Here is a 27,364-nt window from a genome sequence, read left to right as displayed (position 1 = left end):
GAAGGTCTAAGGAAAGCCCTGATAACACAGGAAACTTAACTTAAAGGTTCAATAAGTTGATAAAATTATAACAGGGAAAGTAGTTTTATGAATGATAAAACTGTTTTAAATTTTAATACGAGTGATAGAATATACAAATACAAAACATGACTTAATGAAAATATGTCACAGCAGGATGTTTTTAGCCATTTTGGGAAAAGGAGTCTGGTCAAATTGGGATTTTTTAATCCAAATAATTGCAAATTTGGGAATTTGTTAGCAACAAAATTCTGACAAATATTGATAAATATAATTCAAATAAGGAGAACAAAATCATATGAATTATTGTTATATACTTTGTTAGATGTTATATGTTTATGAAATAAAATTGAAAAATAATAATAACAATCATACGACACTTTTCTTTAAAAAAATATATTTAAATGTCGGTTTGGGATCGAGTCTTGTAAGCTTTCCGTTGTGATGGGATCTGTTTTAAGGCCTCTTAAAAATTGCACCTGCTGACTCAAATGGATAGATGCCCCCGCCCCTCCATTCCGAGGCCCGACCCTGCCATTTTATTTAAAAAAAAAAAAAATTGACATGATAATTCTTAAATCTCTGATTACATTGTAATTGATTTAATCCTCATTGTAGACATTATATTTGAATGGTTTAATAATAATGGGAATAATATATATTAACAGTTATTAATAACATATAAATTAATATGCAGCAGGGAGCATTACAGATAAACCTGCGTGCTCAAAAGTGCCCTTTTGACAAAATACTGCGCGTTGAAAGTGCCCTTTTGACCAAATTGCCCCCCTGCCTTTATCAAATCTTAGCTGGAGCATTGAAAACCCCTGTACATGATAAAAAGCCCTTTTGACTAATCAGCACCCAGCCAAGTGGAAATCCCAGCTGAATTGCTGCATGTATATGCCAGACAGACTTTGTTGTACTTACAGATCCATTAGTGCTGAGTTAAGTATTAGTTCACGTCTATTATTGCGATAGGAAAATTGTATCTAATTTATATTGAAAATTTATAAATTATAGCATGTGAACAATTAAATTCACCTTTTTTTCCCCCACAAAGTGGAAAGTGTTAACAATTACGTCTGCACGAAATAATGAGCTCTCAATTCAAATATAACTATTTTGCCCCAACAGAAGCATACTTGCGACATGTAAAATATATTGTTCCTTTTTGCAATTATTATACCGTAAAAACTCAGTCATAGGTCTACATGTACTTGCTCATACGTCGGCGGGTATGAAAATTGTTTGACAATGTGACATTGTGTGTATGTGCATTTCATAAGTCAGTAAAAATTACAAGACATTTGGAAAATCAGCTTCAGTAAAATTGCGACCCCATCAAATACATGTATATTCCTGTGACGCAACTATACTGTTGGACATGTTAATAATATTATACAAAACCCGATATCATAAATAGCATTACCTTGCAATATGATAAAAAGTAATAATCCAACAAAACACTGTGCCATTATTTACGATACTGTGCCATTATTTAAAATTTATGTGTTTATGAATTTTGTAAACACCAGCACACTCATAATGTGCAGCTCAATGAGATAAACATGCATGCCAAATATCAAGTTGCTATATCTTCAATATTGCAAAAGTTACGACCAAGGTTAAAGTTTTGGGACAGACACACTGACAGACAGGCCAAAAACAATATCATTTGATCATTTGATCCGGGGGCATAAAAAAGTAAAAACTAAATCTAATAACATTTTACTTCAAATAACACTTAACTATAGACTTAGGAGAGTTCAATTATTTATGGTCATTTCCTTAAGCACAGCTCTTTTCCATGCCTCTTAGTCTAAGGCCGCTTCAAAAGAGGTCCTTTGGGGTTGCCATTAATACTTATCCATGTCCTGACTGTATGCAGTAAAATCCAAACTAGGCTAATTTTTACAGGACAGTAGGTCCTGTTAAATTGGAAAAAATACAGGACCTCCCCTTTTTGTACAGGACCTACCGACTACAATACATAACTATTAATAGTAAAATAATTTGGTTTCATCGCTGGGATCAAGCTGTTAGTGATATAAAATGATTAATGATTAAAAAGCTATTAATTTCAAGGTCACACATTTGTATTTGACGTTAAATAATAATACATGACATACATGGTACTAGTCTTGTTGAGTTTAAACATATCCACAAAAAAATGCCGAACGCATGTTAACAGTAAATATACATTTTCTCATCAATCATTCTAAATTTCTGCTGGGAATCGCAGGATTTGACATTCGGCAAGTAGGGTGTTAACTTTCATATTGGAATACATTTTCGCGATCTAATGTGATCGTCAATAATGTTGACATTAGTTAATAAGTTGAAATTTAAATCTAGTAGTCACCGCCAATCACGGTGTTTCACGATTATTCTACAGCTGATCTTTATTGCGAGATGGTTGCAGTGAAATCACTGCAGAATCACCCATAGAGTGTTATGGCTGGGAATCGCGGTGAATCACTGCAATTCGTCACGTTGGCCCTAACGCGGTGATGTGAGATTTAGGCAAAAATCGCGGTTCGCATAGTGCATAACCCTATTGTATGTATTGATCGATGGATGTATACATGTTCAACTCTATCCATTACCCATAATCCAGTTGCGTTTACATTAAACATCAAACATTAAAATTCTGAAGATTTTTCAAATTACTAATTTTATTATGCCCATATGAGAATTAAACAAAACTCTTACAGTTATGTGAAATCAATGCAAATATAATTTGTTAAAATGCTTTACACCTCAAGTACATGTAGCTAAAGAAACTTCAGCGTACAGTTTATATAGTATTGACAGACCTGTAAGCTGTAGCGAATCCCATATCGAAAGTCAACCAGAGTCGTAACATATTTATGTCACGCTATCAATCAAAGACAGTTCATTTTCTTGGATACATTTCTTCATATATTGCTGAATTTATATAAAGTAATGCATCGGGGCATATTTTAAGGTTAAAATGTTTCAAATGCATCTTAAAATAGATGAAAAGAACTCTCATCAGCCTGAAATTCACAATTTTTACGCCATGGTCCCTTTGTTACGTGACGAGTTTTCATTTGGATACTTTCGGACTGACACTGACATTTTTTGCTGAAATTGTAAACATTACTTTGGTTTTCCGAAATCTATTATTTGTGTTTAACAACTTATGTCTGGTGGATTAAAACACTGATTTCAACGTGAATTTGGTAATTTTAAATAATTATTACTTTGAGTTTGTATTTACACTACAATTTGTTTACAAAACAACCAAAAATAATTTAAAATACCGGGAAATGTCATTCTGAATTTGAAAACACTTGAGCACATGGTATGTTACTAAAAATAGAAATACCATCATATGACTGTGAAATGTCGAGAGATTCGCATTTCAATAATGTCTGTCGCATCGCTGTTATTCTCGATATGTTCGAGCAGAAAAGATAAATTTTTAAAGTTTAAGATAGTATTTTGTGAAAGAATATATCAGTTAAATGTGAAAAATGTAAATCTTTCCGATCAAGTGGTTGATTTGGGCAAATATCTGCATTTAAAGGTTGTTTTGGACCGGTCTTTGTTACCTGTCAACTTTTCGGGAATTTCTGGTTGACTTTCTTAACGGGGTTGGTCCATAACTTGAATGTCACGCCAGTCAAAAATCATAAAAAGCGACATTTAAATGTTGGTAGCCAGAACTACACCTCAAGTACATGTTTCGACAATATTACGCATGAAATGCACAATTTCCACGATGATTACACCCGGTTCCCATCATCTGTTTTCTAAAACTAGCCACGATTTCATTGTGGAGGTGTACAATTTAGTGTCAGATTAGAATGGTGGGTCTAACAAAGCCAACAAACTGCCACAAAACCAAACACTTGTAATTTGTAAATAATTTTAATACAGGTATTTACTGCCTAAGAGTGCTGTCGCTTACTCAAAGCGTGTGCTCTTTTTGGTCAATATGGATTTTCCAACACAACAATGCTCTGCCTTAAGGCAACTTAAGTTGGGAAAATAGAAACATGTTATTGACAGATGATTGTAAATCGGCTCTTTTTCTGCTAAATAAATATCACTTTGATCTTTAAAAATACTCATGGATTTCTACAAACATGCCATAAATTTCCAGACCAATTCCGGGACATTGAGCTAAATTTTCCGGGACATTTGCTGATTTTCCGGGAAATGAATACATATAGCGAAATATATAGACATACTGTATATGCATTTTTGGTTACGCATTTTTTCACATCGTAAATTAAGTACATTACTAATAAATATGTTGTTAGCATCTTAAACAGGCATTTCATTAATCTTTTCTTAGTGTAAGATCTCCATCGTTAAATCGATCTTTATATGCCATGTTTGCCGAGTCACAATTTATTTTGTTTAAAGTCTGCCGTCGTGTTGAAATGTTGTAAGCAGCAGGTGCGCCTAGCAACTTATAATCGTATAATATATCCGCCTAATACCTAATTGGCATTTCGAATTACAGTCCAACCCCTACTTCCGGTCACCCCTCATCGCCGGTCACCCCGTGTAGTCAGTCGGTCTGTGCGGCGACCGTCGATAAACACTATATAATGCACCCCTCTTAAGCGGTAACCCCGTTTCTCCGGCCAGCGGCCAGCAATTTTGCATCCCAAATGTTAAATCCCCCCCCCATATGAGTGGTCACGCGCAAGTAAGTCAGTCATGTACATTGGCAAAATTACACAGACGCAACGGCAAAAAAATCTATACGTACTTCCAGTCTGCCGTTTAGGCTCTGTAGTACTGAAGCGTGATGTGTGATAAACATTTTGACAGCCAGTTTGCAAATTGCAATTAATTAGCGGCCGATTATCGGGTTAAAAGCAATATGCCAACGTTTGATCTTTTTGTTTCCGCACGTGCGAATATCACCTATCATTACTGGAAAGGAGATTCTTAATTTATAAATTATTATTTGTAGCTCATACTATTTAAGCACACATTTATGACAATTATCAGCTAATTAAAAGTTAAAAAGAACAACAAAACTTTTAACCGAAATCAACTGATCTACATGTTATCTGTGCTACAAAGTTTTTATCCAAAAATCAATACACGCATGCTTTCGAACCATGGGTATGGTGTGACATTGTACATTGGTGCATAATTTTCGCGCGCTTTTGTCGGGACAAAGGAAATACACGATGCTAGAATTTGTAAACGTCTTGTTAACATTAAACAATCGGGAGTGTGTTTCGGATTACAAATTATTATTCTCATTTGGGAATAAAACAAAACATTCATATTTGTTTTATATTTACAATGATTTCAATATTAATTTTGATAAAACCCTTTACGCGGCGAAAAAATGTTTTTATAATAGTATGCATGAAAAGCACGATTACCAGGAGGATTACACCCGGCTGCTATTATCAGTCTCTTAAGTAACTGGCCACGATTTTATCGTGAAGGAGATCACTGTCGGGACCAATTCGTGCGGTAGGTATTCAAAGCCATAAAACAGTAATAAACCGATTAAATTATCGATTTATAGTGACACGGGAGTTATTCACGCATAACTGATTCACAACTGTTCCCATCTCAAGTGCATTGGGGCCATACAACGCGCATTGTGTAAACAATGAATCATGAGAGTGATTCTTTTTCATTGACTTGATTCTGATGATGATGATGATATTTATGATGATAAGAAAGATGAATAGAATTTTTTTTAAATGAAAATGTTGTCTTATAGCTGATTTTAGAAAGGAAGAAATAAAATTATTTTAAGTCTATACATTGTTTAGTACATGTACACATATTTACCATTTTGTTTATACAAACAATGAACAGTTGGCCATGCACTCATCAACTCCAGACTCCCTATGACCCAACCCCCTCTTAAGAGGCCACCCCGCTTAAGCAGCCAATTTGGCTGTTTCCCTTGACTGGCTGCTTAAGAGGGGTTGGACTGTATATATTTGATATAACCGAATTATGCATGAAATGCACAATGTCCACGAGGACAACATCGATGTTTGATTAAAAGTCTCCGAACAAACTGCCCACAATTTTAACGTGGAGGAGTACACAATACGGACCGATAAGTGTGCTTTGAAATACAAAGCCACTGAAACTATATATTGATATTGACACGGGTTATTCAAGAATGACTAATTCACAATCGCACGAATCTTCAGTTGTTTTAACAACCTCTTTTCCCTTACGCAAAGGGAAATTATAACGTAGTATATTGAAGACAATAAACAACTCCATTAAACATTCCAGTCTTTTTGTTTTGACTGCGAACGTGAGACAATCGATATGATAACAGGACCCCTGTTAATTGATCGATTTTGAGACATGAGCGCAGACACCTATTCGGGTAGGCAGTGTCATGGAGACGCTGCGGATTAGTGCGAAGACAGATTCGAGGTGCAGTTAAGCCTAACAAAAGGTACATGTACTTATGAATTTTGTAAAATCTAGGACATTTGACTGCGGGACAAGATCTTCATTTCCAGGACAATCCGGGACGTATGGCATGTATGATTTCGAGCACGCCAATTTTCTCTGCTTCAAATGTGTGCGATCTTTGGAAATATAGTGTGATTTGTTTAATCGCTGGGTCTAGAATGCACAGTGATATTTGATCGTCCAAAAGACTTATTGAAGTTATTCCTACAGAAATGTACTTGTCTCATTGTCTGAAGAACTGTTTATTTGTCGGCCCGATTGTCGCACTGAATTAAATTTCTTTGGTCATTTGAAAATTGTATCGGCCAAAAGCCGAAGGGCCGACCCAATCTGAAACACTGTGTGGTATAAGTAAGTTTTGACATTCACAATCCCAGTTGAAACCGCTGTCACCGGTCTAACATTAACTTACAATAGTCCGCTGCAGGCTGTACAGACGTAAGAGCCAATTGTCATGTTTACATATGTCGGTCCTCTCTGATGACAGTCAAAACATTGTTTATTATGTGGCAGCGCCACCATTTCTCTGAGAGATTTAAGATGTTTTTCATCTTGTTTTTTCTTAGTGGACGCCATTTTGGTCCGCCGCCGGATATTACGTATATAAAGCAAAAGAGAAAATATACCCAACGCCTTATCTAAACGCAAGCAAAGTGTCATTCAGAGGCAAACTCCTCTGATATTTTTCCGATTAGCAGCAATTTAATAATTTGCGAGGAATTTGTCTTAAGAGTGTATGTATGTAGATTTGGTATAGATAATAAGTCTATTTGCAACGCAAATACGCTTTTGTAATACCGCTTTTCAAAATTACAGGGGAAACGGTTGTCCTTTTCCAAGCCTTCCCTGATTTTGGGCAGACATGTATTTAATATACACGGTGCCTATACGACGTGACTTTTCGGATCTGTGTTGGGAGAATAAAGCGCGACCCAGTTAACATTTTTAATGATGTATTTAATAATAATTTTTAATTATTCCACCATTTTTAGTGGTATAAAGTGGAGAGTCCGCTCATTCGTGAAAGTTTTCTATAGGGATCATGATCTTTTGAAAAAAATAATATGTTTTCAGTAAAGTGCAACCGCGCGTATGTAATATGAAGTCTCCACACTGATCCGACATTTTTCTAACTGTTCAATCGCGCGGTTGCACTTTACTGAACAAAAAATACTTTTTTGTTTAAAAAGATCATGATACCTTTAGAAAACTATTACGAATGAGCGAGCTCTACACTTCATTCCATTACAAAAGGTGAAATATTTTAAAAGAGATCCTTAAAATGTTAACTGGGTCGCGCTTTATCCTCCTAACACAGATCCGAAAAAGTCGCGTGGTATAGGCACCGTGATATAGTATTTCGTAATTCTTACAATTTTTTATTTTGAAAATTTTTCTAACATTTTCCTCCAAGAACACTGCTTACACCATTTTAATGAATTTTTCTAAGACCGCTTTACGTAAAAAAACGTTCTTAGAAACTTAAACAAATTTCGTTCGTAAACAAAATCTGTTATTAACAAAAGCGAGTTATTAAAACAAAAAAAAATCCTCTACAAGGCAAACTTAAAAGAATTACGTTTAATTCCTTGAAAACAAAGGGAGATATTACTGCTTCACGCGAGGTAGGGGACTTTTATTGCTTGGCAAATAGTATTGTACTTCATAAAAAAATCTTTTTGATAGCATTTTACACTTTCATTCAGACAACTAATCCTGTTACATTTACTTCAGCAGAAACTTCCTTGTATCTTGCAAATAGACTTTCAACGCCATCGGCGCTCTCGTTGTAGTTTGCGTAGGGAATGAAGTAAAACAAACACCGTCTCGAGGTTTTATGTAGACGCCCGAGAGTATGTTGGACAGTATTTATCTGTATGAAATGTATTTAAACATGATTGAAAACCAGCTTGTATTCATTCATTCATTTATTCATTCATTCGTTCATTTTGGACCATGTAAATCTGGTCGTCTAACAATAATCGTCATTTCAGTATTTATTTTTTCCATCATGGCTGAAGAAAGTTATTATCCAATGAAAATATTGTATTTTACATATGGTACTTTCTGTAAAATAGTTATTTAAGATAATATTTATGCTGGTCGAATAATGTCTAGGAAAATCTGAAATGTCAACCCAACGCACAGGTTTTTCGTTCCCATTGCGTACCTTTTGACTTAAAGGTGAACAAAATTAATAAATAGTACGGAATAAATATATTTCTCATTAGTGCACATTGATTTAACAACGATACTAATTTAAGATATATTAAACAAAACACCTGATCTAGAATTATACATGTACCAGTTATTAAAATATGTACACTTTATTATACATAAAACCACGACTGTTACAAAATCATTTAAATAAATAAAAACTGTGTAAGGGCTGCCAAGCCCATACTTTGTATTTCACAAATATTTATGCTAATGACGCAGTATGCTCGGGATATGCTTTCTAACAGAAGTTCCGATGAAAAGGAAGTGTCATTTATTGCATGAATATAGATGAGTCGAGCTCTATGAAAACAGGGCTTAATGCATGTTCGTCAAGTGTCGTCCCAGATTAGCCTGTGCAGTGCGGCTTTCATTATATTTTTTCGTTTGAATGAAGTAATGTGGAGTCTGTCGTCCCTGAATATCACATGGAGTCCACACAGGCTAATCTGAAATGACACTTTGCGAATATGCATTTTGTCCAGTTTTCCCTAAGCTCAGATATCATATAGACCCACTCCCCTAATATAAAAACGCATTTTTCTTATTGACATCTAATCGAACATCAGGCAATAGCACGAATTGAAGTCGTTAAAATAATAATAATAATAACGATTTGGTAGTTAAAATCGTGTGATTTGTGTAAACGCGAAAGCTGGTGACGACTTTACAGTAAATCGATTAAATATATATTATTCTGTGCATATTTGTGTTCGATACGATCCGAGCACTTTTGAGTTCATACATTATGTAAATGCATTTCATAGCAAAGCATTTTTGCAATGAAATAAACGGATTTTTTTTGCATAAGTTCTTAAATGCGTCAACATTATTTTCGGTTGACAACACTTTTATATTGTATTGGACCTAAATGTGTTATACATGTCTCAACATGATGCCATTGGTTGCATTATTTATAAAAATATTTTGTTTAACACAACCAATATTTTGAATAAAATATGCTAATCCTTTCCTTATAACGATATTTATTAATTAATCAATGAATTAGCACTTCCGTGTCTTACAGTCAATGTCATATCGAATCCGTCATATTTACTTTCTAAATGAAAGTGCGATATTTAATTCATGTATTAATAACCATTGAATACTCGTGGTACGAATCAGACATTCCATCCAATCCATTTTCAAATTAAGACATTAACATTTCTTTGTACGATCCACACATATCAATTCGCGACGAGAGACGCGTAAATGATATGAAGAAAATTGAATGAACATGAAAGTGGATGTGATTTTTTTGTAATTTAACTTCCAACAAAACTCAACACATATCTAAACATATACATAATGTTTTTATGAAACACAATAATGGTAATTAGTTGCTACTTGTGTTATTAATTCAGATGCAAGTTTTCTAATGGGAATATGTTCCAAAGGCATTTATATGGCCCTCGACTGCGATGATAGGATAATTGACTACGACTACGACGATGAATACACGTGAAATAATCATTATCGCCACACCATCATCATCGGCACCAACAGCAGCAGAAGCAGAATAACCCGGTAATCACTTTAAGTATCCATCATCAGTTTAAAAGCATCGCACTAGTCATCAGTCGTATCATGAGCGTTTTCATTATAATCATTACAATGGGCACGATCATTTGTCGCAAACAATTTAAGGGTATGGCAGCAAAAAAACAAAATTGGTAATCGAATATTCGGTCATTAAAGTACAATTATTCGAATATTCGCTCGTCGAGAACTCAGTTTAATTCTATAAACAATATCTTAAAGATAAAACACTTTTATTGTATTTTACATAGCTGCTACAAATATAGTTTGAGACAATACAAGACATGACATATTTATTCAGACTTGCACAGTTTACATCGTCTAAACACTAGATATTTCACAATCAAATATGTCACAGAGATAAACAAAGTAATAATATAAAAACATAAGCAGCATCGTAAACGGTTAAGAAAATACTAGGTAAAATACTTTTTTAAATATGGAGGATAAAGTTTGAAGTTAAGTAATAACATGAGAAATATTATTTCTTAAAATCAGAGCATCTTTAACATATTTTGCTAATTTAATAAGTTCAAATTTATCCGTTGTATTCAACAATTGGTGGAATTTATAAACAGAAGGCCTAACATAACATTTCTTCTAATATCAGTGTATAAAGAACATTTACAAACAAAATAAAACTCATCTTCGACATCTAATTCGTTACAACAAAGACAATAACGTTCGTTTCGTGGTATATTTTGACCAGCATATCTTCCAGTTTGAATTCTTAGTGGCAGACTCGAAGTTCGAAACTTTGTGACGTAGTGTCTTAGTGATTTACGTCATAAATCTAAATAATTTTCGTAAACAAACATAGACTCAAACACACGGTACATAGTTAAAATAGAGCTATTTTCAACAGGTCGAAACCGATCTTGTTTATAAGTATCGATAACATTTTTTAAATGTCGTATAAATATCTTAACATCGACAGAGCTTGGATTATTAAACACGTATGACAAACCGTAGATGTCTAACATTTCGGCAATCATATAGAGCTTGTATATAAATTGATTTTAAAATTATGTGATCAGTTTGAATAAGTTTAAACCAGTATTTAACCATCTTAACATATCTATGAATAAATAACTCGCCATACACTACAGCATTACATACATTTTGCTTAACGTTTAACAATCGTTCACAGAACTTTAAGTGTACCCTTTCCAATTCAATTGACTTTGTTTTACCCCATATCTCACAAGCATAATTCAGTATGGATCCGACAAAAGCATCGAATAGCTTACATTGTGTTTGGGGTTTTAAGTCAAACTCTTTACATTTGTTAAATAATATATTCATAGCTTTAAGTATTTTTCCACATAAATGTGCTTTATTTAGCTGAAAATTTCCAGTATAATTAAAAACGGTTCCCAAATAATTAAAATCTTTTACTACTTCTATTTTCCGACCTTCAAAGGTCCATGTTTCAGATGGAAATAAATTTCCTCCTAAGCAAAAAAAACATTATTTTAGTTTTTATCAGTGTTAACCTTTAATTCCCAGCATTTACAGTAATTTGTTAAAAGATCCAAGTGTTTCTGCCCTTCCGCGGGCGATTTACCGATTATGGCCATATCATCTGCGAAAAGCAACAATAACAATACAATGTCATCAATACTTAGACCGGAAGAGGGGTCATTATGTAAAAACAATTTTAAGTCCTCTGCAAATACAGAAAGCAACAAAGGGGACATAACTTTACCTTGCCGTAAACCTACAGCATAGTTAAAATATTCAGAGTATGATGCACAATGCTTAACACATGACTTAACATTTTCATACATATTTTTTATTATTCTAAGTAATTTACCTTCTATGCCGGCTTTGTATATTTTAAGTGAATAAACGCGCATTAATATTCACACATATACAATGTGAAATATACATGTATATTAAAAGACAGTTGTTAATTTCTTTGCATCTAACAGGACGAATAGTTGTCCAATTTTGCTGAAAACTGCAAAAATTCATATTGACATGAGGCACTCATCACGTACACCAGTCAACCAAAGTCGAAGGTAGCAATCACTTAAAAACAAATAGGAACATACATCAAACACAGTGTCTTTTTAATCCAGTGTAGAATGCACGAGATCACGCGCTCTTCCGAGTCTCTTGTCACCATCCGGGAAATCTGGTCTCCTTGACTGGGGATGCAGAGAATCTATTTCGAAAAACTGCTGTGATCCACGTATTATGTCACTTCCGTAACAAAGCGGCATATGGTTATTGCGTACAATGGGTGGCAGAGAAGCCAGGAGTGACAGTCTCGCACTCAGACACGAACCAGGGAGAATATATTTCTGAAGAAGCTGGCGGTCGCACGTCTTAAAAAACAGGTCAGAGAACGCCAGTGGATCGTTGACGAGAATGCTGGGTGACGTCATATCCGCCGAGAAGTTGCCGAGAAGAAATGGGTGACTGGTTGGTCCGACTTTCTCCTTCTTCCGCCATTTTGCTCGCCTGTTTTGGAACCAAACCTGGTATAGAATATGGAACAAGTGAATACTCACATGGATGTGGCGTTGAATTGTTTCAACAAGAAACAGTCGGAGACGGATGATGCTCCCCAAAGGTTTTTTTGTCACAATGTTGCACTATATATTCAGATAAAAGGAAACTTGAGGGCACAGTAGTTGGGGGGACAAGAGTTGTTTTATAGAAAATTTCAAAGGGCCATAACTCTGTGAAAAATCTTCCGACCAGAACCCGCTGATAATATGCACATCTCCTCTTGGTAGTAAAGCTTCCCATAAAGTTTCATTGAATTCCGGTCATTAGTTGCTGTGAAATTGCCCGAACAAAAATTGTGCACGGACGGACAGACAGACACACACACGGACAGACGAAGCGGCGACTATATGCTCCCCCCAAAATAAATTTTGGGGAGCATAAAAATAATAGAGCATACAGTGTTGTTTCATCTTTACAAGTTCTACAGATGATTTACGTTCTCATGCTCACAACCAGTTCTAAAACAGGGTCTTTGGGCACTTACGTACTAGATCATGACCGGCGAAAAGTCTTACAATAAAGCATTATTTGGATTTATTTGCATATACATGTAGTTAATTTACTGATGCTTAGGGGGGCGGGGGGGATTATTGCAGGGTTAGGGTGGGACACGCAATCGTCTATCCACCCAAAGAGACACACAATGCAAATAAAACAAAATAAAACAAATCAAATAACACTTTAAAGTAAGTTTCAATAATACACACGAACTCATGATACTATTGTTTTGGATCAGTAAGTGAATGAGCCTTGCTTGTCCGTCCGTCCGTCCGTCTGTCTGTCTGTCTGTCTGTCTGTCTGTCTGTCTGTCTGTCTGTCTGTACGTCACACTTAGCGTTTAGGTTTTGAAAAATGCTCATAATTTCTATGTCGCTTCAGATGTTACCTTCATATTTGGTATGCATACATGTATATTTGTACACATATACACATGTGTATATGGACAAGGCAAACCATACGCACACAAATTTTGACCCCTTTGACCTTGACCTTGAACTTATGGTCCGCGTTTAGGTTCGAAATTTGCGTTAAGGTTTAAAAAATGCTCATAACTTCTGTCAAAGCGTTTTTCGGGGGTATATGTCAACCTATGGAGACAGCTCTTGTTCTTACCTGCACTCTCGCCTCAGTGAGGTCTATACGTAGTGCCAGCTCCTCCCTGTAATGTACAGAGTTGTTCGTTGACCGATAAATAACAATGATTCAAGCACTTTGATTCCATCATTACTCAGTTGTTCAGTCCGCGGTATTCTTTTTTTGTAGATTAACCCATTTATTTATTCCAGATTTTGGAAATAAGTTGATCCAATTTAGAAGGATGGGAGAGTCCTTTATGCATAAATGGTTTTAAAATAATCTAAATTGATCATTTCGAATTTGAGTTTATCTTATCAGCTAGCGCTAACGCATGAAATATAAATGTTGTTGTTTATTGAATGATACACAATGTTAAATAGAACATGATCATATGAGTCGTGTTCTGAGAAAACTGGGCATAATGCATGTGCGTAAAGTGTCATCCCAGATTAGCCTGTGCAGTCCGCACAGGCTATGGCTAATATGGGACGACACTTTCCGCCTACACTTGATTTTCGGTAAGGAGGGACTTCCTTGAAACTTAAAATACCATACAATCGGTAGGTGTCGTCCCAGATTAGCCTGTGCGGACTGCACAGGCTAATCTGGGACGACACTTAACGCACATGCACTAAGTCCAGTTTTCTCAGAACAAGGCTAAATTCGAGTCTACCAAACGCACAAAAAATACAATAAGCCGCACAAGAGATGCACAGCTTAACTGAAGTATTCGAGTCGAGAGCTTCGCACGTAGCGGACGCACCTGGTGAACACATCCGGGTAGTGCGTCTTCCGGAAGGCCCTCTCGAGCTCATCCAGTTGGCGGCTAGTGAAGGTGGTCCGGTAGCGCCGCTGCTTCCGCTTCCCGTAGTTTTCCGCGTCGTAGTCGGCCAGCTCATCGGACTCAACTTCCGCACTGTGAAATTTTCGGATAATATTTATATTACTATGCTTCCGTGCTAGCTGGTATGTTTTCGGACACATAATGAATAGTCAATCAATGTTACCGGACATGTCGATATTATTTAAAAATTCACCGCCACATGTGAGTAAAACGTTTCACAGAAAGCGACGTGTGGTTTAGCAGTTGGACAACATTATATATATATATATATATATATATATATATATATATATATATATATATATATATATATATATATATATATATATATATATATATATATATAATATATATATATATATATATATATATATATATATAATATGTTTTATGGTTTAATGTCATGAATATTTATAATTGATAATCCAAGTTTAACTGAGGGTATTTTGAACATGTGCCTGTATTCTGCAGTATACCATTTCATGAATTTAGCTAAAGTAAAAAAAGCAGAGAATGAATTCTCGTTTATTTTAAATTTTGCGTATTAGATGGTCAACTTAAAATAGTGGATTCAGTCACAAATGTCGATACATTCTTTTCAAGACTGTATTGAGTGCTTTAGTGTACTGTACCTGTTTTCTTCAATACCGACAGAATCAGCCATCGTTTCCGTCTTCATGTGACGTGTATCACGCGCATCACAATCCTTGCTGACGTCACTGGTCTCCGCGTACACATAATTCGAACTTGTTTCACCTAGGTCGTCTGCTGACCGCTGTCCACTAAGAAATGTCGGGATCTTTAGCTCAGGGACGCACTGGTTGTTGGAATAACCTGGATACATCTGGTCTAAAGAGTAGAAAGTATACATGTATATAATGGATCGAAAACGTTTACTGAGTAGATCTACAGGAACTCCACTTGTCACATTACGAAATTAGTGATTTCTTTAACATGTTAGAACTTTAACTTAACGGTCGTTTAAATAAGACTGAAATGTTAAAGAGTGTAGCTTTGATATAATTTCATATTATATGTTCCATTTGAAATTCATTTACATGTATTAAATTGTGGTTTTAATAACTTGTGCTTTACAGGTCAAATATTTTTATGGTAAAAATTTATATTTGCCCATAGCATACATATCTATACTGTCCTTATTGCTGAAGTGTAAATACGGAATATTTTACAAAGATTACTAAACACCAAGTGTAAATATTTCGAGTGCGCAAAGGTAAAAGAAACTCGAGGGCATTAATTGGTGGTCCTAAAGCGCTCGTCTCAGTTCAAGATTCACACATTTGCGAAAACTTGACCTTGTGAAAAGGAAGTGTGTATGTGCTATCATGCTTAAAGTCTCAATAACTCTGCAATCAACGCAACTTTCGTAGAGTATTTCGAAAAATAAAGTTTACACATAAACATTCAGAGTTCCTTATAGCAATAGCCACACTTTCAACGCTAGATGTGGTATGATTACATAGATTTTTGTAAATACAAAATGCGCGTTTATATTTATTTGTGACACAATTCCATTTTAATTTCCCGCGAATATATCTATTCATACGACACACGAACGCTAAAATAGTACCATGTTAGTGTTCATGTGTCGTATGAATAGATATCGTTGCGGGAAATTAAAATGGAATTAAATGGGCAAAACAATAATAAAAACGAGCATTTTGTATCTACAAACATCTATTTTACCAGACTTCACCTGGCGTTGAAATTTCGGCAATTGCAATAAGGAACACTGATTTTTAATTGTTTAACTTTATTTTACGAAATATTGTACGAACTTTTCGTTGATTTTGAGTAGTAATGGGGGTTTAACATCATGCCATTTCAAAATATGATTTGTTTAAAAACAGAATGCTCAACAAAACGTCCTTACAAAATTGTACTTCTGAAACTGGAGAGCACATTACATTTGAGTAGCTACTTAATTTCTCGTTGATTTTTAAGACCTAAAAAATACAACAATCCAAACACAGTAATTAGTGTGAACGAACCAAACATTAACAATTAAATGCAATATTCCCAATATACCTCCAAAGGCATTGTCATTTAATAGCAATTCAAAGTTTGAAGACAGGCCTGGTACTAGTTTTATTGGTCATAAACATTCCCAAAGAGGGAGATAAGACGCACGACTGACCCTCGGGCCGCGCGCGCGCTTGATTTATTCCGAAAAGAACACGTCCCGTGTTTTGCAAACTAAACTGAAGCATGAATTATTAACGAAATTGCTAATTGAATTAGCTGCAAGTGATCTCCGATTTTCTACTTAGTTTGTGGAAGGATTATTTTATTTGCCGTGCGGTGGCAGAGGTGACGCAAATGTTGTTGTTGTTTCTGAACAGTGTTGTTTGTGCTTTTGTATCATTTGTTGACAGTCATTTCAAGAGTATTGTGAGTAGATCAAACAAAAAAATAACGAATTTTTTAATGCACGTGGGAATAACCCAGTTTACCAACCAAAAAGTTGTTTGAAATAAGAAATTATGTATGGAAACAATAATAATTATTTATAATTTTATAATTATACAAATTATGAATATACAGTCGAGTATGAAAACATAGGTGAAACATTAAAACACTCATGTCATTATTTTAAAACAAAACTGGTACTCCAAATGGAACAAAATCGGTTTGATTCACGGTTAAATATGACGTTAACCGTCCATGTTTTGGTTGATTATTTCAAGGGTAAATAAAAATTTTCCAAGTACGTTATTCAAAACAAAACATATAAAGAAGCAATCTAAAGTTGGCAAACAATTATTTGTTGTTCGTATTGATCGTTTACAGACCCATTACTATTTCGACGGACGCGAATTAAACCCAATTTGCAAAACGGAAATGATTAAATTGAATTCACAAATAGAAGCTTTTCCACATGTCTGCGGTATATTGTAACTCAAGCGCGCTGTCAGGAAATATTTTAAAAGTTTCCGCTTTGAGAAGCAATTATCATCGATATGACGTTAATGCTCGAGTAAATATGGTGGCTATTTTTAAGTTATTCTACGCACTTACAGACATATTTTGTCCGACTTTTTTGAAAGCAGCATTATTTACAAAATAAAAAAAAAACTACGCAATACAATGTTTAGTGCAATGTCATCTGAGGAACAACACTGTAACGTGACGAAAGTCGCGTGTGCATGATATTTTAACGCGCTGAACAACTGTCCGCTCTAATTTGTGACAATTCAACATAACTGAATGTCATTTATGATGACATTTTTATTATAATAATAATAATAATAATAATAATAATAATAATAATAATACAAATAATAATGATAATAATAATAATAATAATAATAAATGAAAAATAAACAAAAACATACTACTACTACTACTACTACTACTACTACTACTACTACTACTACTACTACTACTACTACTACTACTACTGCTACTACTACTACTACTACCACTACTACTACTACTTCTACTACTACTACTACTACTACTACTACTGCTGCTGCTGATGCTGCTGATGCTACTGCTACTACTACTACTACTACTACTACTACTACTACTACTACTACTACTACTACTACTACTACTACTACTACTACCTACTACTACTACTACTACTACTACTACTTCTACTACTACTACTACTACTACTACTACTACTACTGCTACTACTACTACTACTACTATTTCTACTACTTCTACTACTACTACTACTACTAATGATATTAATATTAATACTGAAAATAGTAATAATTATAATATTACACATTGAGATGGCTGACTGCTTCTTGCATTCTGCTCATTGTATCAAAGTGATACATATTTAAGACACGTTTAATACGAATCCTTTAAAAAGCACGGTTTATAAAAATTATGCATCGGGAATGCAATTACAGGCTCAAACATTTGCCCTTCAAGGGTGACTTTGACCATCAGTTTTAATGCCTGGCTTATGGCGTCCTGCCTATGATCTCAATTTGCAAACATATAAGGCAAGTTTCTTAGAAAATTCTTCTAAAGGATATATTGCATAGCGAGCGGAATGAAACACAGACACAAAAATGGATCCTAAGAATAAGCTTTTAAATCAAACCAAACCGCGTGCTGCTTTCATCTAATGAGCCGCGCTCTAATAAAGGCTTAATGCACGTGCGTGATGTGTCGTCTCAGATAAGCCCGTGCGGACTGACACTTTGGTAAGACAATTTACGCACAGGCGTTAAGCCCCCTTTTCCCAGAACGAGGTTCGTATGGTCTCAATGAGGCAAACCTTGCAATAATGTTTAATGAAAATCATTCCAAAAGGAACAGTAGACATGAAGCGGACACGAAGATGGGAGCTCAAACATGTACCAATCAAGTGAGAGCTAGATCTTCAACCGGCGTGAATCACTTATGCTTTCTCTACAGCTTGTTAAGGACCTAAACAATCGAGCAACGTTTCACAAAGTCCTTCAAAATGAAATATGAACCGGCCGTAAAGTGAAGGAAGGACAAAGGGCATTCCTCTAAATTTGATATTTACTTTAATTATCTAATAAACCGTAACGTGTTTTGAGTGTAGCGTGTTTCGAGAGCAACGTGGTTCAAGTGTAGCTTGTTTTGTGTGTAGCGTGTTTCAAGAGTAACAATCATATTTTCAAGTGTAGGTTGTTTCGAGTGTAGTTTATTCCGTGTGTGGCATGTTCCGATTGTAGCGAGTTCCGAGTGTTGCGAGTTCCCATTGTAGCGAGTTCCAAGTGTAACGACTTCCGAGTGCAGAGAGTTAACTGTGTGGCGAGCTCCGAGTTTAGCGAGCTCCGAATGTAGCGACTTCCGAGTGTAGCGAGTTCCGAGTGTAACGACTTCTGAGTGTCGCGAGTGCCGATTGTAGCGTGTTCCGAGTGTAGCGAGTTTAGAGTGTAGCAAGTTCGGAGTGTAGCGAGTTCAGAGTGTAGCGAGTTCAGAGAGATATGATTTTACTGCGGGTCTTTGTGAATTGTGACCAAGAATCTTGGCAAGTAACGTCCCATTCAAAACCCTGAGTCTTTCACTTCACTTACAATTAGTTTACATAAGGTAGTTTTAAACCAAGATGTTGACAAATATAAAAAATATAAATTAATATAACAAAACAATTTTAGAGGCCTTTGCTAACTACGCACAAAGATATAATATTTTGCCGTTTGTTGTAAACAACATGAACGTTGAAACACGAACTAAGATAGCGTGGCGCGTGCATAAACCGAACAAATTTTTTTAATTTAATATTAACAACATATAAATCGACAACAAAATGCGTTTTATGGATAGATAGACTTTGAAACTTGTTTTAGAATAAGATCTTCATAAACATGAATCTTATATATCACTATCGATGCTTATATATATATATATATATATATATATATATATATATATATATATATATATATATATATATATATATATATATATATATATATATATATATATACAAAGCTCGCGAAATACTGTAGCAAAGAAACATACCGTCTTCTCTGATGCCGATAAGCGTCTCGATATCGTATCCACCGCGTCGTGCAGACGACATCACGGAACGCTTGATTGAAATTCGTCAATGCCGACGTAGGTCTTGCCACATCAAATATAGTTTGAATACAAATAAAATATAGCAGACATCAGTATTAATAATTCGTATTCGATTATTTATATATTTTATTTAAAGTCCCTTTTCGGAAAATTATGATATTAATTGTTAAATACACTTCATTTCTAGTACTTAGCATTACTTATAAATATATCGTTGGCGATATTACATTTCCATCTGCAAACTGAATTATTTAATAGCTGATCGCCCAATTTGAGTCTATTAACGCTGATTAGAAACAAATTTCCAGGAATCGTTTCTGACATGCGCTCGAAGCCTGCGCGCGACTTTATTACAGCCAATTAAAACTGAGGAATCGCAGTATCGGCTGAACTGTACAGCAGACGTCTGCAGAGCTAAACGCTGACTGGCTGGTGCGTATTAATGTATCTAGTGGCAATTTTGCTAATATAATTCAATTTCTTTTACAATACTTACAGACAACATTTGCTTATTTCCTTAAATTAATATTAAGATTTATTCCAATATGTTAAGTAAAGTGGTTATGTTACCGGCATTTATTGGACATGGGTGTTCATTGTATAATAAAATGTTTAGTTTCGTCTAAAACATAAGTCAATCCTCTAAAATTGAAAGCACTGTTACATACCATGGATTTCTGTTACGGAAAATTCAGTTAAGAATTTGCTTAATTTTATTGAGAAAAAACCCCCACACGTAACAATTAAAGAATTGTTTAATACATTTATCTTTTATATTAAATTCGATCCACTGATTTGTCATCTGGAGCGAAGCCACTAAACAATACAACATGCAATAAAACCGATAATGCACTTGACTCCTATTCCAAATCAAACAGCGAAGAATCTTTAGAATTCATTTACAAATTAGAAACTCGTTCTGGTAAAGCTGGATTGATGCATGTGCGTAAAGTTTGTCACAGATTTGCCTGTGCAGTCCGCACAAGCTTATAATGGACGACACTTTCAACATTTATGGACTCGTTCGTTAAAATGATGTATTTTCTATACACAGATTCTTTAAAGGCGGAGAGCGTTGTTTCTAATTAGCCTGTGCGGACTCTACAGGCTTATCTGGGACCACATTTTACGCAGATGCATTAAGCCCAGTTTTCACAGAACGCAGGAAAATAAGAACATCAGAACGAACAATCAATGATGTTTAGAATAACTGATTATACTTGAATGGAAGTACTTCATAATACAGGTGCACGTTTCTTTGCTTCTATCGTTGTAACATTTTAACTCAAAGTTCTATATACGATCTTAATCTGGTATTGCCATTGTTTCACAAAAACATAACACAATACCGTATATTTAATAAACATTATATATACATAAGATAACAAAAAAAATCGATAATAAAAAATTGAAAAATCATTTTTTGAACATTTAGCGAGTCGCAAGTACAACCACCTCGTTTGGATCTTTTGTATTGCGTGATGTTTATCTGAGTTTTTAAGCCTTATTCTGGGAAAATGGGGCTTAAGGCGTGTAAAGTGTTGTTCCAGTCCGTCTGTGTTATATGTTTACATGAAGATATATCATCTATGAATTTGCAACATACACTGGCCTATACAATGTTGAATAAATTAAAGAACTTAGCACTGCAGGCAAATTATGATTTATAGTTTTTTTAATACCTTTTTATGTTTTTAGTTTAAGTTTCTGGTTTTAACGTTTTTGAGGATATTGCTGTTGACTAGACTAGTATACGCATACCGGTATATAGATTTACTTTCCAAAAGTCCGGCTCGCAGAGATTTGAGTTGAATACATGATTTATCATATTGTCGTGACAGAAAAAAAAAAGATCACACTTGAATTTATGTACACAAACAAAGTGATATTTTAAGCACTCTATTTTACTAAAATCGTTAATTTATTTTAATGTGTGACGCATTCAAGAGGAAGGCTCATACAATGTGATTGACACTGATTAACCTCGGAAAAGTATATGACCATTTCCGGTTTCCTGAACCACTTCCGGCATTGCACGGCGACACAAAGTACGTGCGTTACTGAGTGGCGGACATGCGTTAATACTCACAGACCATTCTGTTTAAAAAGAAACATTTTCACATATCAGAACCATTCAAACTTCAACAGAAAACAGCAACCCGCGCGCTCTTGTTTACTAATCGAGTAATTGAAAACATTTAGTTTCATTATGAGAATTGACTTTTCGTGATACAACATTTGCGTTGTATTTATTTCCCATGGTCGTACTGAAAAGTTATTTAATGGAAATCGCACTGTTTCTCAAATCAGAAAGCAATTGAGTTTCAATGAAATATTGATAATGGTATTTGTTTTATTGACTCAAATAACCTGTATAATAGCATTAAAGCAAGTTTACTATGAAATTAACACTTTAGCGCCACCGCTTCCAAGAAAGATTTATCGATGTAAATTGATCTGCCTGATGCGAGTTGAGAGAGACCTATTGATAAATCATAATGTAATTTCTTACAATTCCACACAATACTGTAGTTCACGTGTGAAACATTAAAAACGGTTTGTATTTAAAAACATACATATTTAAATAATTGCAGATTATGTTTGTTTAAACTATTTTGAGTTTTTTTTTCTCGCGGATTTGTGTACATTTGTTAAATTTGGAATAACATAGGAAATATGAGTCGAAATGAATTTATCTTGGTCGTTATGAGGGGCCCTTATTATAAAGACTATTTTGTTATATAAATATCTGGTCACATCGTTTGGCTGATTCGAAATTTTAATTGAAGGGCCTGAAGATTTCCACTTTTAGTGCGTTATTATATTTAGAGTCTTAAGATTTCATGAGAGACTTTCCTTGTTTAGATTTTAAACCATCAACAGTCGTCATAGACAATAAATTATAATGCCGGCAATACACTGAACTGCAACTCTAACACCCTTAATACATTTTTACATTGGTACGATCAGCGAAACAAACATTTACTCTCACACAAATATAACCCTAAAGGAAACCTTAATGAGTGGGATGAGTTGACAAGTTAAACACTATGAAATAAATCAAGCCGCTTATATAAGATAACTAGTAACTATTCGGGTGGCCTCACATGGTCATCGAAGGACCGCTGATACATGCAAAAACAGCGTAATGAAATGTAGATATATCGCGCCATTAGAAAACCAGCACAAATGACAAAATTTTCGATTTTAACTTTTTTCATTTTCGGTATCTACGTTCTTTTCCGGTTGCATATATGTATGAAATGTCATACTTTTCAAATTAAAACCTAAAATAATTTACATTTTCGTTAACCTATGCGACGACGCTTAAGTGAGCGTCATTACGTCGAAATTTTGACGCCGCGTCATATTTCATTTTTTCCCACTTTTACAGCGAATTCGGTTGATTAAAGCCGTGTTTATTAAGTTTCATCTATAATGAACGGCAAGGCTATAATCAACGGCAGGAAATGACGTCATCAACTGCCGAACCGGGACTACATTTTTCCCGCGCACCTCGTCACCTGTATTTGCCAAGTGCATCAATGCTAAAAATAATCTCAAATGTTTGTCAATCTTAATGACATTAAAACAAATAAAAGTGAAAAAAACGCGTTTGTTGTCATTTATTGTCACTAAACTTCTAGTATTAGGTAAATTTAACAACATGTTGCAATTAGGTTTTGTTGTTGTTGCTCCCCTTTGACGGAGTCAGTTCGAGTTGCTCCCCTTTGACTATAGAACACAATCGTCTGCGAAATTGTAAACCCCTCAAAATGTCTGACGAATTTGACAAAGTCAATTTTTTCATTAACTTTAGATGAATTAAAAAATGAAAATGAGCAAATGGAATTAACACTAAGCCAGTTCCAGTAACAACATGGGTTTGATCCATCTATTTTGTTCACAAATGAAATTGAATTGACCATTGAGAATGAAACCAGCCCCAGTAGTAACGCACCATCCAGTAGCAATGTCATCCCCACAACTTTAGATCCTATTCCAGACATGCATGACAATAAAGAGTGCTTATATGTTAACCTCACTGATGCTGGTGATTTCATTGTCCAAAATGAAAATAAAAAGACTGTAGCGAAGACGTTGTCTGACATAAACAAATTTAAAAGGTTTCTAATGTCAAAAGCTGAATCAAAAGAAATCCACCACATAGAAACAACTCCTCTGGATGAGTATTTAGCCACTTTCCTGTTGTCCCTTAAAAAGTCAAATGGCACAGATATTGAACCAAGCTCCCTCCGTGGCATCATTGCTAGTGTTGACAGGTACCTGAAACGACATTGCTATGGATGTTCAGTCATGACAGGGACTGGAGCCCAATTTGCACTCACAAGGGACACCTACAATGCAAAGAAAGAAGTCTTAAGAAACAGGTAAAATTAAGATGAACGGTTATAACTAAAAGAAAATTAGCAAAATAACATATTGAACAGAAAACGTATCATTTATGACAAAATTGGGAAAAAATCTAAAGTGTAGTCTGTACGAAACTTATACTCTGTCGACATAAAGTTGCAATTAATAAATAAAAGTCGAAAAGTCACAATAAACAGTAATACTGTAAGCCTACGAAAGATAGAATACTAAAAAATAAATTTGAATTAAACAAATATAGTCGAACATTTAAATGAAACAGTATACTAAATATAAATCACCAATTAAGAGTAAGGGAAACCGTCCTAGGGAGGCCCATCCGCTGAGTGATACCGACATCGATCTGCTCTGGAAGAAGGGGATCCTTGGCACCGAGTCTCCAAAGGCCTTGTTAAATACAATCTGGTTGAACAACTGCCTTCATTTTGGCTTGCGGGGAACAACGGAGCAATACAATTTGCGGTAAGAAACATTATTAACACACAAACACACAAAATATGTATCAATTTTTCTCATTATTATTTCACCCCATTTCTCAATGTACATCCGTTTAAACTTAAATGCTGTATTTTATTGTTGTTCATATCTGACATTAAATGAAGATTCTTGTATCTTGTTAGGTGGGGAGACGTCCGCCTCCGTGAAGACTCGAATGGTGTGGAGTATCTCGAGTTATACGAGCGGCAAACGAAAACGCGCACAGGAGAGAACATCGCTGACATAAGAAAAGTGTCTCCCAAGATGTTCGGCACTTCTGGACCAAGAAATCCCGTGTTAATTTACAAACTGTACTCGAATATGCGTCCATTTGATTTTTCTTCAGATCAGCACCCTTTCTACCTGGCAACACGCACAATTGGCACTGCATCCCAGTGGCTCTTGCGTCAACAATTGGGTGTCAACAAGCTAGGTCAGATGTTGAAGGCCATGGCAAAAGACGCCGCCTTTCCCGAGCACAAGAGAATAACAAACCACTCAGTTTCGCTCAAATTCCTGGTAAAAAAACTTCGAAATAAAAACATTCCTACCACTGAAATCATGGCCATAACAGGGCACAACAATGTCCAGTCCATAACCAATTATTCCACCATATCTGTTGAACAGCAGCAAAAGTGTTCCAACATTCTTGCTCAGTACAGTAAATGTAACAATTAAACAGCTTCCTCTTCCTCTTGTTCACATTCATGCGCTGAAACTATGGTCGAAATGCAGCCTAAACAACCACTGTCTACCGTTGAACAAGTTGATCTTGATGTTCGCCCCACCCAGTCACTTCACCAGCAAATGTCTTTCTCTTGTTCGTACAACTTTGCCTCACAATTCTTTGGTGCCACTTTCCACATTCAAATTTAAATGTGTATAATTAGATTAAATCCAAGTTGTTATTGTTATTTCGTCACAAAATAACCACATATTACAACATAGAAGCAAATATTTTGCATCTCGTGTTCTAGTTGATAGTTTGAATATCGAAAGTGAATTGTGTGTGGTGTTAGGCTACGTTGTATACAAATGTAGTTCTTTGTATATAACAACTAAATGTTATATTAATGTTATAAAACTTTTAGATTTGCAATTCAATATGAATAAAATTGTTATTAGCAACGCACGACTCTTTGTCACAGAACGATATTCTGATTTTTTAAAATGACAATTTGATCAGCGGTTATTTTTGGAACGCGGAGTAATACACTGACCTTGGTTACACTATACACTGACCTTGGTTACACTGCAGTCATTATCAAAGAACGACAAGCACTCATGAAAACTAATTTTGTTAAAAAAAAGGTTTAATGAATAAAAATAGTGAGATAAAATAGAATAATAGTTTAGTGTTGATTAAAGATCATGTTTATCATGCTCGGCACGAAAACGAAAAAGGACTCGCCAAGGCTCGTGCTTTTTGTTTTCTAAGCCTCGCATGATAAACCTGATCTATAATCAACACTAACCTATTATTCTCTATTTCTTTTTGAACTAACATATTTGATTTGAAATTGTCCGTCATCATTATTGAAAATTTCAATGATGTTGTTGATACCGATTACGTAAATGTGTTACTGTTTGGTAATGTCATAAAATGTGTAAATATTAATTAATGTTTTTGCTTGACGGAAATAAATACCGTAGTTTGTTTGATAATTTAAATGAAATTAACCTAAATCTAATTTTCATAATAAATAAACCCTCAGCACAGTTAGAACAGTAAAAATGAAACATTCTGTCTTACACTCTAAGCCTTTCTGACCCCGAGCTGACAATAGAGGTCGCACGTTTGTCTAACACTCTAAGCCTTTCTGACCCCGAGCTGACAATAGACGCAAGTAGTCGCGCCGTGCTGCAGATAATCAAGGAGAAAGCAGCTGCACTGGACGGCCGGTGTTCGTGAAGAGGAAACCTGGGTTCTTCAATATACACAAAGAGGTTCCCTCACCGTCGCTGAATGTCTTCGCCATGACAATGCCGGGGTTGGCAGACGACATTCGGAAGTACTGATATTTCCTGCAGAGGAAGGACACATTTTGAATTTTTTCACTATTTGTATTTTGCCCAAATCAGTAGGCTTGTTATTAAACTATTTGCGTATAATATACCAGTACATTTGCTATGATGTTATGATTGCTACATACCGTATACCAGGTATCGCATTGATGTGTACGCCTTTGAACGACTTCCAGTTACGCCAGCACCACGTTGAGTAACGAACTGCAGCGTTAGTGCAACTGATGCCAACTCGCCCATTGTCTCACTCTCTACGTC

General features: G+C 35.2%; 2 protein-coding genes and 1 long non-coding RNA gene across 5 annotated transcripts in view; all 3 read right to left on the bottom strand.

The window, feature by feature from the left end:
- Positions 1 to 7,067, bottom strand: part of LOC127835007 (arf-GAP domain and FG repeat-containing protein 1-like) — a 43,314-nt gene extending 36,247 nt beyond the window's left edge. For all 3 annotated transcript variants that reach the window (XM_052361171.1, XM_052361173.1, XM_052361174.1), the window contains exon 1: positions 6,887 to 7,067. In XM_052361171.1, coding sequence (XP_052217131.1) covers positions 6,887 to 7,050 — 164 coding nt within the window. In that variant the 5' untranslated portion in view covers positions 7,051 to 7,067. The remainder of the gene's footprint in view (positions 1 to 6,886) is intronic.
- A 3,441-nt stretch (positions 7,068 to 10,508) lies between these two features.
- On the bottom strand, positions 10,509 to 22,793 carry LOC127836571 (retinal homeobox protein Rx1-like). The gene is made up of 5 exons (XM_052363231.1): positions 20,153 to 22,793; positions 15,304 to 15,520; positions 14,591 to 14,743; positions 13,864 to 13,909; positions 10,509 to 12,716 (listed from the first exon to the last, which is right to left on the bottom strand). The coding sequence occupies exons 1-5, from the start codon at positions 20,211 to 20,213 to the stop codon at positions 12,306 to 12,308; spliced, it is 888 nt and encodes a 295-aa protein (XP_052219191.1). The 5' UTR covers positions 20,214 to 22,793; the 3' UTR covers positions 10,509 to 12,305.
- Positions 22,794 to 23,823: 1,030 nt separating this feature from the next.
- Positions 23,824 to 26,917, bottom strand: LOC127836538 (uncharacterized). The gene is made up of 2 exons (XR_008028816.1): positions 24,886 to 26,917; positions 23,824 to 24,570 (listed from the first exon to the last, which is right to left on the bottom strand). It is a non-coding gene; the product is annotated as an uncharacterized LOC127836538 (long non-coding RNA).
- Between the last annotated feature and the right edge of the window lie 447 nt (positions 26,918 to 27,364).

The sequence above is a fragment of the Dreissena polymorpha genome, chromosome 6, assembly GCF_020536995.1.
Source record: "Dreissena polymorpha isolate Duluth1 chromosome 6, UMN_Dpol_1.0, whole genome shotgun sequence".
NCBI classification, from domain to species: Eukaryota; Metazoa; Mollusca; class Bivalvia; order Myida; family Dreissenidae; genus Dreissena; species Dreissena polymorpha.
This window is presented reverse-complemented; position numbering and strand designations above follow the sequence as displayed.

Excerpts from the sequence above, each read along its gene's own strand:
- LOC127836571 (XM_052363231.1), bottom strand. The coding sequence starts at position 20,213 with ATGTCGTCTGCACGACGCGGTGGATACGATATCGAGACGCTTATCGGC. Across the intron at positions 14,744-15,303 it reads GTCGGTATTGAAGAAAACAG|TGCGGAAGTTGAGTCCGATG; the intron begins GTACAGTACACT and ends AAAATTTCACAG. Across the intron at positions 13,910-14,590 it reads TACCCGGATGTGTTCACCAG|GGAGGAGCTGGCACTACGTA; the intron begins GTGCGTCCGCTA and ends TGTACATTACAG.